The 12,543-nt window shown below is 42.6% G+C and overlaps 1 protein-coding gene across 1 annotated transcript in view; it reads left to right on the top strand.

Annotated features, from left to right (window-relative positions):
- The window catches only part of IGFBP7 (insulin like growth factor binding protein 7), an 86,539-nt gene that overhangs the window by 70,910 nt on the left and 3,086 nt on the right, over positions 1 to 12,543 (top strand). The window contains exon 2 of the mRNA XM_032274317.1: positions 5,120 to 5,229. Within this exon, the coding sequence (XP_032130208.1) occupies positions 5,120 to 5,229 (110 nt within the window). The remainder of the gene's footprint in view (positions 1 to 5,119; positions 5,230 to 12,543) is intronic.

Below are 12,543 nucleotides of genomic sequence, written 5' to 3'. Positions count from 1 at the left end.
GGGAAGAATGTTGAATCCCTGCAGATTCTTCCAACACAGGAAGTCAGGTGGAAGCCAACCTGCCTTCACCTACTCTAAGAGATCTGTTGATCGCTTGAATGTTACGCTAATAATTTCCTGATATGACTTTTCAAGAGACTGCATATCAAAACCAAAAGTCCATTCTGTAGGTTAGCACTTTCCAGTTTATATATTTGTTAAACTTTTCCTGTGTTAGTAAACCCAGCATTTGTTCAAGGATATTTGAAATACCCACGTGTTTTTGTAAATGTTGTGCAGCAAACTAGTCCTAACAGCCCATCCTCTACCCTTCTCCACTCCATCACCCCACCAGGACTCAGTGAATCATAACAGATTTTTGTGGTATGGAAGTCTCGTAGAATTCTAGGCATAGCCTGATGGTAGGATTGACAAAATCATTTACATTCTTTGAATGATCCAAATGTTGACTCAGACCATTTACCTAAGGCATTCCAGGAGTTGGCAGAGTGAAAGTAGAACCCATGGTATGATTTGTCTTAATATTGAATCCCCTGATGGTGGCTGTCATTCAAAGTATTCCTGGGTTCAGATGTTTTTAAAGAATTCATGGCTGGGCACTGTTGCTCACACCTATAATCCCAGCACTTTAGAAGGCTGAAGTAAGAGGGTTGCGTGAGCCCAAGAGTTTGAGACCAGCCTGGTCAACATCAAGACTCTGTCTCTATAAAAATAAAAATTAAAAAACAAAGCCCAGCTTATCCCAGCTGGGCACAGTGGCTCACGTCTGTAATCCCAACACTTTGGGAGGCTGAGGCAGGTGGATCACCTGAGGTCAGAAGTTCAATACCAGTCTGACAAATATGGAAACCCCCTGTTTTTAAAAAAAAAAAAAAAAAAAAAAGAAGGGTTGCTTGTCCTAGAGTGTTCTGCTTGCTTCTTGGAATAGTAAGAGGATTGAGGAAAACAGATATATTATATCTGCCTTTTATTTAGTGCTTCAATTTTAGTACAATTAATTTCTAAATTATGCCGTGGTTATTGATGTAAAGATAGACATATAGACCAATGGAGAAGAACAGAGAGTCCAGAAATAGTCCTGTACATATACAGTGGATCTTGTAGATTTCCACAAAAGCATTATTATGATTCATTAAGAAAAAGATGGTCTTTCAACAAATGGTGCTGAAGTAATTGGATGTCCTTTTAGGGGAGGAAAAATGAATCTTGACCTCCGCCTCAGCACACACAAAAATTAATTCAAGATGGAGCAAAAACTTAAATGTGAAAGGTAAAACCATAAAGCTTGTAGAAGAAAACAGGTGATCTTCATAGCCTTGGGCTAGGCAAAAAAATTTCTTAAACAGGACACAAAAAGCACTCACCATAGAAAAGAAAACTTGTTAAATTGGACTATATTAAAACTAAGAACATCTGTTTAAAATCCCATGGGAAAAATTCATAGCATGTCTTCAAGACCTCTGGCAGAAAATCAGGCTGGAAATCACCCATTAGCGCTCCAGAATCTGCCCCCTGCCCAAGACTGATGACCCTGCTACCTGTACTGGCAACAGGGAGATGAACACAGGTTAAAGTAAGTAGGTTTTGGCAGGACTGAGGCCCTCCGATCCTCACAATAAAATCGTCTTGCATTCCTTGTGTGGGTTTGATATGTGAGAAGCAGCTTTATTCCCGAGCCCCACCAAATCTCTGAACACTGGCATGTTCTTCTCAGAACAATCCTTTGAGATCCCCTGAGCTTTGAAGTCCTCCTGCCAAGTCTGTGTGTGGGAAGGAGAACGGAGCAGCATGAGGGACCTCAGAGAGGTGGGCGAAGGCAGTTCAAAGCCCAGCCAGATCCGGCTCTGTGGTGGCCAAGCCCTTGGGGTCCCAGAGCCCTAGAGGAAGGCTGGGATAGGATGAGGCCCAACCCTTTGCAGGGTTCTGTATTGCTGCATCCAGACTAGGAAATGTCTGAGACAGAGCCAGAAACGTAAATACTGCACCACTATGGTCACCACATTTTCACATTTGCAGCAGAGGAGCCAAGCCCCCTGGCCAGGATACATGCTTCCTTTTCAGACCTATGGTTTGGAGGGAAGGAAGCATGAAATGTATTTAGAGCTTTCCAAACTTTGATTGTTTTGCACATTCCTGCAAAGGGAAAAAATAAAAATATCCCAAGGGATTAAAAAAATCAGCTTCTAATACTTTAGATGAGTGGGAAAATCTTGCATACTGGGGTCATTTCCTCTCTATTTCAAGAAATTAATACTGTGCTGGAAATAGTCTGTTGCAAAAGGGGAGACTCATGTCCCTTGAATGCTGATTATGCCAGAAACTTTCCAGTCCTAAGGGGAGGTTGTCCCTTTCCCAGGACTCTGATGCAAGATGACCCTGCAGTTCACTATTTTGCTAGGATAGGAGACCCAAGTCAACAGAGATTTAAAATTCAGAAGGGATTGTTAACTCATTCATTCAAGAAACCGTGCTGAGCATGGAAGAAGAGCCAGGTTAGGTTCTGGAGTCTCACACCGCCCCACATGAGGAACCCAGGCTACCAGCTCCCATGATCCCTGCTCTGCAATGGTCCCAAGTCTTTCTAAAGGTCCCTGGTGACTAAGCCCTGGCATTCAGACTTAGCAGAAATGGCAAACTAATTGCCAGTAAATAAAAAGTAGGTGTTTGGCCGGGCGCAGTAGCTCACGCCTGTAATCCCAGCACTTTTGGGAGGTGAGGTGGGCAGATCACTTGAGTCTAGGAGTTTGAGACCAGCCTGGCCAACATGGTGAAACCCTGTCTCTACTAAAAATACAAAACATTAGCTGGGCATAGTGGTGGGCACCGGTAAACCCAGCTACTCGGGAGACTGAGGCAGAAGAATACCTTGAACCTAGGAGGCAGAGGTTGCAGTGACCCAAGATTGCACCACTGCCCTCCAGCCCAGTCGACAGAGTGAGACTCCGTCTCAAAAAAAATAAAAATAAAAAATAAAAAAACAAAAAGTAAGTGTGTGCATCTCTACTGTAGATGCTGGGAAGCCAGGCTGCCAGGATACAGGCACAGTTGGTAAGCGCCCACTCTCTCAATATCTGTTGGCTTCCACAGTGTTGTGTTTCAGAGCCGAAGCAGAAATCACCCAGGGAGGTTACTTGCATCAGCTCCAGAAAATGTGCAAAGGATTGAAGTTCTGAGACTTACCCATTTAGGCATCAGTCTCCCTCAGTTGATTAGAACAGAAATCAGCAAATTTCTTCATAAAAGGCCAGAGACAGTGAATATTTCAGACCATACAGCCTCAGCCACAACTATAGCAGCTGGAAACAGCAGGAAACAAGTGTGGCTGTGTTCCAGCAGAACTTTATTTTATGGACATTTCCTTAAAATTTTCACACATCATGAAATATCCGTCTTTTAATTTTTTTTTTTTTTCCATTTAAAAATGTAGGCCAGGCACAGTGGCTCACACCTGCAATCCCAACATTTTGGGAGGCCGAGGCAAGGGGATCGCTTGAGCTCAGGAGTTCGAGACCAACATGGCAAAACCCTGTCTCTACTGAAAATACAAAAATTAGCTGGGCATGGTGGCATGTACTTGTAGTCCCAGCTACTTGGGAGGTTGAGGCGTGAGAATCGCTTGAGCTTGAACCCAGGACGCAGAGGATGCTGTGAGCCAAGGTCATGCCACTGCACTCCAGCCTGAGCAAGAGTAAGACCTTGTCTCAAAAAAATAAAAATTTCTTTAATTAAAAAAAAAATAAAATGCAAACACCATTCTTAGCTCACAGGCCATCCAAAAACAGATGGCAGGCCAGATTTGGTTCATGGGCCATAGTTAGCTAACCCAGGACCAGAGAGTCATACCACTTTCATAGCAAAAAGGATACACATGGTTTGTGTTGACGCTGAATAGGGAACTTCTCCGGAGAGTACCATGATACAGAAGGTGGGGGGTGTGTTCCCTAACTGGGGGAATGGAGAAGCATCACTCTGGCCTCTCTCAGTGGTCCTATAGCTGCTGACTCTATTTAGGCAGTGGCTTGAGGGTGCCCCCAACTTGCCAATGTCTCCTGCCAGAGACGTGGACACAGAACACTGGAAAAGGGGCCCTCTCCTTGGGGACCCTGGTCACACCCAATAGACCAGTCATTCTTCTTCCTTCTTACCAGCTGCCTCCCCTGACCGCACTGGAAGAAGGACCATTGTACCACCTTCCTCGACACCCGAGTCTCTTCTGTTCAAAGGTGCCTCGTGGCCAGGCATGGTGGCTCACACCTGAAATCCCAGCATTTTGGGAGGCTGAGACAGGAGAGTGATTTGAAGCTAGAAATTTGAAACCAGCCTGGGCAGCATAGCAAGACCCCATCTCTAAAAAAAAAAAATTAAAAATTAACTAACATGGTGGTACACGCCTATAGCCCCAGCCACTCAGGAGGCTGAGGTGGAAAGATTGCTGGAACCCAGGAGTTTGAGGCTGCAGTGAGCTATGATCAAGCCACTGCACTCCAGACTGGGTGACAGAATGAGATTCTGTCACAAAAAAAAATAATTAAATTTAAAACAAAGATGTCCCTTCCAATCCCCTAAGGCACACAGCGCTCCATTCGTTTCTTTTCTTCCCTGCCTCATCACCTTTTCAGCGCTAGATCCTAAGCTTCTTGAGGCAGAGATTTCCATCTTGTCTGGGTGCTTAGCACATTTTCAGATACTCTCTTAGGTTTTTTTTCTTCATTACCTAAGGAGCAGTTGTTTGTTGCCTTTCCAACCCAAAATAGAAATGCTGGTAAACAAAAGAAGAAAAACACTGGGCATTTTGGAACTAAAATTGCATTATTACTAGAAAAGTCCCAGATAATAAAAAACAGCTGGTAAATTAGCACTCATCTAAGCATGGTCTGGGGAAGAAGAAAATTTTAATAACAAATTTTTCTAATTATTTTTGTTTGTTTAGATTTGTGCATTCCCAAAGTGGACCTTAAAATCATGTTGTGGTCGAAGCCAGTGTGGTCTTGGAAATTTGCTTCAGATAATCCACCAAGGGGACGGCCTCATAAACATGATTATTATTTTCTTCCTAGGATGCTGACTCATGTGAACGGCTGTTTAAAACATGACTTTGGCTTTGTGTCCTCTCCTGCAGGTCCTTCCATAGTGACGCCCCCCAAGGACATCTGGAATGTCACTGGTGCCCAGGTATACTTGAGCTGTGAGGTCATCGGAATCCCGACCCCTGTCCTTATCTGGAACAAGGTCAGTGGCACAGACTTCAGGAAGACGTCCTAGATGGACATGCTTCTCTTGCACTGCACAAAGATGGTAAAACATTAAATCCTTAGTCTCCTGCGTTCACTGCGGCTCTTCCAAGGTGAAGCCTTAGGGCTAAGGTGAAGTACAGGTACCTCCCCTGGATCCATGGAACAAAAGCCAGTCCCTGTCCTAAAAACTGAGAAACTGGAAGAACAATAATGCTGAACAATAATCCTGAACCCACCTTCGGATGTCTGTGCACCTGTGGTGTGTATGTGTGTGTGCATATGTGGGTACGAGTGTGTGTGTGTGTCTGTGTGTGTGTCCTCAGTGAAGACAGTATAGCATAGTGGTTAAAAGTGTAAGTTTCTGTCTTTCTGTCCCAAAACACCAAACCCCACACACACACACACACACTGCCAAGCTGTTTGTGATGGCATCAGTCTCCTCATTTAAGACTCAACACTTAGCTGATAATTTGGATCCTGTCTGCTGGGAGATATTATTATTATTATTTTACTGAGAGGAGATGGGAGGCTCGGTTAAGAAGGTGAAAAGCCAGAAGGCTCTATAGCGTTCTCCTGTGAGCATGGATTATTTTTTTCAGATTCCCTAAGTGCTGGGAGAGAGGATGAGTATATTTTAAGGGCACTGGAAGTAGGTTGGAAGGAGTGAGATGGGATCTATTCTTCTAAGTACCAAGGCTATAGAACCCTTAGTTAGGGACAGGAGGTCACTCCAGAACAGAGCATTAAAAAGGAACAAGAGGAAGAATATCAAAGAAAAAATTTTCTTCTTTCTGAATTTTGCTAAATGCTGGCCCCAAGTGGAAAAGCATGATATTATTTTAGTAAATCAGCTTTGAAATGACTTCCTAAATGGAAAAAAAAAGTATGAGGCTGGGTGCAGTAGTACATGCCTATAATCCCAGCACTTTGGGAGGCTGAGGCAGGAGTATCACTTGAGCCCAGGAGTTTGAGACCAGCCTGACCAACACAGTGAGACTTCGTTCTTACAAATAATTATTTTAATTTAATTAGCCAGCCATAGTAATGCATGCCTGTGGTCCCAGCTACTCAGGAAACTAAGGTGGCAGAATCCCTTGAGCCGGGAGATCGAGGCTGGAGTGAGATGTGATTGCCTCACTGCACTCTAGCCTGTCTTAAAAAAAAAAAAAAAAGAAAGAAAAAGAAGAAAGAGCGTGAATTCCTTAGCCAAGTTGGCTGGGTTCTCTGCAAGCCAGAGTTTCTCAGCCAATTCTTTGCTGTGAGGGCTGCCTATGCTTTGAAAGATGTTTAAGCCTCTACTCATGATATAACAGTAGCACTCCCCCTCCCCACTGTTGTGAGAATTAAAAGCATCTTCAGACATTGCCAAATGTCCCCTAACGGGGGGGGAGCTGGGGAATTGCCCTGGATTGAGAACCATTGCTGTTAGCCTCAGCTCCCTTCTCTACAGTATAAAAGTAGCATGTAATTATCATAAGGATTAAAGTAATGCAAGTAAAAATCACTTGATACATAGTTAGCACTCAGTAGACGTTAGCTACTATTCTTGGAAATTTTTCCCTTCAAGTGGCATTATCTTGTATAATTATCTTCATATTTGAAGCACACCATCTTCTCAGCATGGATGGTATGGAGAAGGGAAAAGAAACCACTCATTGCCATCAACTAATACCTCACAATTATACCATACACTTAGGTTTTTGTCCTTTTGTTATTGTTGTTGTTGCTGAGACAGAGTTTTGCTCTTGTCACCCAGGCTGGAGTGCAATGACATGATCTTGGCTCACCGCAACCTCTGCCTCTCAGTTTCAAGAGACTTTCCTGCCTCTGCCTCCTGAGTAGCTGGGATTACAGGCATGCGCCACCACACCCGGCTAATTTTGCATTTTCAGTAGAGTCGGGGTTTCTCCATGTTGGTCAGGTTGATCTCAAACTCCCGACCTCAGGTGATCCGCCCGCCTCGACCTCCTAGAGTGCTGGGATTACAGGCATGAGCCACCGCGCCACCCATTTTTGTCCTCCTTATACATTTTGAGTTGCTTAGCCTCACAACTATCCTATGAAGAAAAAAAAAAATCATAAAACTCATGCTGCCAAAAAAGAAACTTAGTCTAAGCACAAAAGTTTAACCAGACATCCCTTTTTAACTGCCTTGCTTCTCCAGCAAGCTCTAAGGTAGATGATGGTCTCTCTTGACTCTCTTTTTGCTCTTTGTGTGATCAGAGGAGCAACTTCTAGAACTCCAGGAAGACTGTGGCTCCCGCAGTCAGACCTCTTTCTGTCGCAAGTTCCACCAGCCCATTTGAAACTAGCCTACGTGAAACAAAAAGGGGGCGGGGTTCAACCTCAAGTGCCCCTACATCTAGGTACACACACCATCAGGACTCTTAACTCTTGAATCTTTGCTCTCAATATACTGGTCTCATTTTCTTCTGCTTCAGAAAGCTTCCTCTGCAGTGGGAGATAGCAACTCCACTCACATCATTATCACAGCTTAAAGACCCCAGAGAAAGAAAGGGCTTCCCTTCTCCCTGCTGCATTGTGAAAAAATCCCACTGAAGAGCTCAAGCCCAGGTCAGGCCACCTGCTAACCTCTGGCTCCCCCGTGCGGCCAGAGGGATGTGGCCACTATAGTCGCACCTGCGTGAATCTGCCTGGTTTGTGTCAAGTCTGGGAACAGGTACCAGGAAATGCCTGATGTGGAGGTGATGGCAGAAGCAAAGCCATCTATACCATCCTGTACAGCTGAAACTTCTCTTAAAGGAGCAATAATATTTTGCCCCCAATCAATTATGTTTTTAAAAGGAAGGTGGAGCAAGAGCAATTAAGGGCAGAAATGCAGTCCGCAGATGGGTTCCCCTCCACCGTTACTGCAAGATCTACAGGGCTTCCTCACTGCTTATTTGAAGATTGCTTGTTTGCTCAGGGTGTGGAGAGGTAGAAGAATAATGTTCTGAGGAATATCCACAAAAAGCTCCGTTGCAATTCTCTACAGTTTTCTAGGGATACTTACGCATTGAGAAGCGAGTCACCCAAGTGTCCTTGGGCATGGGACCTTATTGGCAAATCTTGGCAAAGATAATTTCTTCAGTCCTTGCTCTACCTGACCCCACCTAAAGTATTCACATACCAGAGGAATACATCTTCCTCAGGAATCTGTTCCCTTTTAGGACTGTACAGGGCAAATCCCAGTAGGCCTCCCTCAGGGCTTGTCCTCAGGGCTATTCAAAAACACCAAAGTGGTCGAGACTGGTGTGGTGGCTTGCACTTGTAGACCCTAACTGCTTGGGAGGCTGAAGTAGGAGGATCGCTTGAGCCCAGGAGGTGGGGCTGCAGGGAGCTGTGATGGCACCACTACACTCCAGCTGGGTGACACAGCAAGATACTGTCTGTAAAAACAAAACAAAACCCACCATGTCAATCAACGAGATGGGTGCTGAAGGAAAAAAGTGAAGAGAAAGTAGGAAACTATTTTTTTCTGCAGACTTTCCAGAACAAGCAAAACCCGGCTGTGATACTGTGCTCGTTTTCTTCTACCATCATAATGTAATTTGCCACATGCATCTCCCAAGGCAGTGTTTCTTACACTGTAGCCTGTGACCCATTAGCAAGTCCTGGAGCTAATGTAGAGATCACAGTTAGCATGTTCTTATGAAAAATAAAAATTAAAAAAAATAAGCCAGGTGTGCGGTGGCCCAGACCTGTAATCCCAGCACTTTGGGAGTCCGAGGCAGGCTAATCACCTGTGGTCAGGAGCTCGAGAGCAGCCTGACCAACATGGAGAAACCCCAACTACTAAAAATACAAAATTAGCTGGGCGTGGTGGTTGGTGCATGCCTGTAATCCCAGCTACTCGGAGGCTGAGGCAGGAGAATCACTTGAACCTGGGAGTACACGGAGGTTGTGATGAGCCGAGATTACACCATTAGCACTCGAGCCTGGGCTACAAGAGCAAAACTCCATCACAAAATAAAAAATAGAACAGGACCTAAGTTAAGGTATCACACTTACCGCTTATGAAGGTGTCATTTCATATAACTTTTGTATATTCCAGATTACAATGTAAAATGTATTTCATAGTTAGGGCCATGTCAAAACTAAGGAAACTTGGGAAGTCACTGACCTAAATAATTAGAGTATTTGTTTACTCATTACTGTCCTTGTAACCAGACTCTTAAGAATACAGACATAGGCTGGGTGCGGTGGCTTATGCCTGTAATCCCAGCACTTTGGGAGGCCAACGTGGGCAGATCACCTGAAGTCAGGAGTTCAAGACCAGCCTGACCAACATGAAGAAAACTTGTTTCTATTAAAAATACAAAATTAGCCAGGCGTGGTGGTGCATGCCTGTAATTCCAGCTACCTGGGAGGCTGAGGCAGAAGAATCGCTTGAACCTGGGAGGTAGAGATTGCGGCGAGCCAAGATCACGCCACTGCACTCCAGTCTGGGTAACAAGAGTGAAACTTTGTCTCCAAAAAAAAAAAAAAACAGACATATTTACTGTCACATGCACTTCAAATCCAATTTAAGAGTAGAACACCTTTTTGGATAGGATATTAGGATCCTCACTTGTTAGACAAGAGAAACTGAGGCTAAAGAAAGACAGCATGTTTTTCTTGCTCGAGGATTCTTTGCAACAGCAGGATTAATGGCACACGACTTCTCTCCATGACACTTGAGGCTGCAGTGGCTATTCTTATAGTCGGCACAGCCTGGTGAATGGCCTTTACTTTCCTTACTGGTAGTTATCCTGCTGGCTTTAACAAGTCCCATACCTTTCAGCTAACACCTAGCCTAGGAAGTTCAAAGGGCAATATTTTGAGACGGGAACATTAACTAAAATAGCCATATTTGACTTAGCCCTTTTAAATCAGAGATGATGCTTACAGGGAAAGCAAAACACCTTCCCTGTCTCTAAGACTGAGAGGCTCTCTGTTTATTTTTTTTCTTGCCTGAATATTTCTTCCGATTAGGACTTTCATGACCTCTAAGAATATTTTTTGATTAAAAATAGTGACCTCTAAGGTAATGGTGATAAGGAGAAATTATCCAAAGATGTAGAAAGAAAGAGTTGAGAATCTTCCCCCACCTCCTCCTCCTGCCTTAAGTAACCAACGTCAACTGCCCTGGTTGGTATTTTTCCATACTCTTTTTCATATCCAACCATATTCAAACATATCCCTAAGGTAAAATGAAAATATAGTGTGCCAATGCTTTTCTCAACAAATAATTCATGGACATCCGTCCAAGTCTGCTTCTCAACAGCTATGTAATATTCCAAGTATTTACTAAATCAGTTCTGTATTGATTCTGTTGTTTCCACATTTTTGTCAACTTAATCCTACCTTAAACATACAAAGTACACATATCATACATACTAGTACTTTTATCGCTACAGGATAGATTCCCCAACAGTTACGGGACTAGGTCAAAATATTTGTTTTAATAGACATTGGCAGATTCCTTTCTAAATAGATTGCAGTAAGGAGAGATGCCATTTCTCTGCCTCTTTACTAACACAGAATATTAACCTCTCTTTTTAGTTTTAGTTCCAATTTTAACTAGAAAACACATATTTATCAGCCAGCATGGTGGCTCACACCTGTACTCCCAGCACTTTGGGAGGCTAAGGCGGGAGGATCACTTGAGGTCAGGAGTTCAGACCAGCCTGGCCAACATGGTGAAACTCTGTCTCTACTAAAAATACAAAAATTAGCCAGGCATGGTGTCACATGTCTGTAATCCCAGCTACTCGGGAGACTGAGGCAGAATCACTGGAATCCAGGAGGTGGAGGATGCACTGAGCCAAGATTGCACCACTGCGCTCTAGCCTGGGCGACAAATTGAGACTCTGTCTCAAAAAAAGGAAAAGAAAATATATATTTATCAACACTTAGAATCCCCTTACACAAATAAGGGAGAGTTTGTCATATAAAAATTTGTCATATGAAAATTCTTAGCACTTTTTTTCTATGTTTTCTACATGATGTATAACCTTTTGTAATTACATAACATTAAAATATATCATTCCAACACCTGTGAAAAGGGATACATTTCTGTTAAATCACTATATATCCACTTTGCACAAGGAAAATTTTTCTTAATCCACTGTGTGTGTGTGTGTGTGTGTAGTGATTTCTGTTAAATATTATATTTAACAAAAATTTCCCTGTGCATAGTGGATCAAGTTAACTGGCACAAAATGCTCTTTACTAAGAGCTACAAGATTTGAGGATAAGTAACTCAGTCTCTAAGATTCAGTACTTCAGTGTTTATTTTCTTTCTTTGGTCACACACAAAACCCTGATACGATTCTGAAATTCAGTAAATAAAGGTCAGAGACGTACTACTTTAGACATTGAATCAAATTAAAACTTCTACCAAAATATTCTTAAAACCCATTTTTAAGTAACTATTTCAAAAGCTGTTTTTAGCATAGACCATTTCTGCCAGTACTTGGGAAACTAAGGGAAAAGGTACCTATTGAGGATATGTTTGTCTTCATAGCATTTGTGAGAAAGACATTAAGTTACCTGGTTTTCTCTCACTAATAGTGGTGATGTGGGAAAATTCCAGAAGAAAAATGCAAAAAGCCAAGCTTTCCAAATCGGTCATGCAAGATATTTTTTCTAGAGCAGGCACTGGCCTAGATCACACATGGTTTGCCGAGTCCCAGTCCTGGCATCATAAAGCTGAGAAAATACAGGGTAGGTCTGAAGCTGAGACAACAGCGTAGTCACAAAGAACACATGGGAGTGGGATCCACATGGGAAAAGCAACAGTGAGATTAAGTTCATAAAGTGTGTGTGTGTGTGTGTGTGTGTGTATTTGCCATAGATATACATAGTGTGTATACACACTATTATCTGGTCTTTATTAAGATTTGCTTTATTAGGGAAGAAAATGAAAAGGTAAGAAGCTATTTGAGATTGTAAATCCTTTCTAATTACAAAGGTAGTATCAAAAGTCAAATTGGCTCTTAAAGGAGGTCTGGGTTGGAATGAACAAACGATTTGTTTATCCTTTGATTTTTTTTTAACTCACCATTATCACAAGTACTCTGTAACTCAGCTGTTAAATATGTATGTATGGAGGAGTTACAAATGAATTTCATTCTTTTGTGTATTTTCCAGAGTTTATATAATAAACATTTTGCCTTTTAAAATGAGGGCAGAAGATGGTATTCAGTATTGGCCATGAACCAAAGAAACGGCGTTTCTTCTGAATCTTGACATGACATACACAGAAACAGCAAGTTTTGTTATTAAAAAAAAAAAAAAAAAAAAAAAAAAAAAAAAAAAAAAAAAA

This window comes from Sapajus apella, unplaced genomic scaffold, assembly GCF_009761245.1.
Source record: "Sapajus apella isolate SASKATOON/1434 unplaced genomic scaffold, GSC_monkey_1.0 scaffold5, whole genome shotgun sequence".
Classification (NCBI taxonomy): domain Eukaryota; kingdom Metazoa; phylum Chordata; class Mammalia; order Primates; family Cebidae; genus Sapajus; species Sapajus apella.
This window is presented reverse-complemented; position numbering and strand designations above follow the sequence as displayed.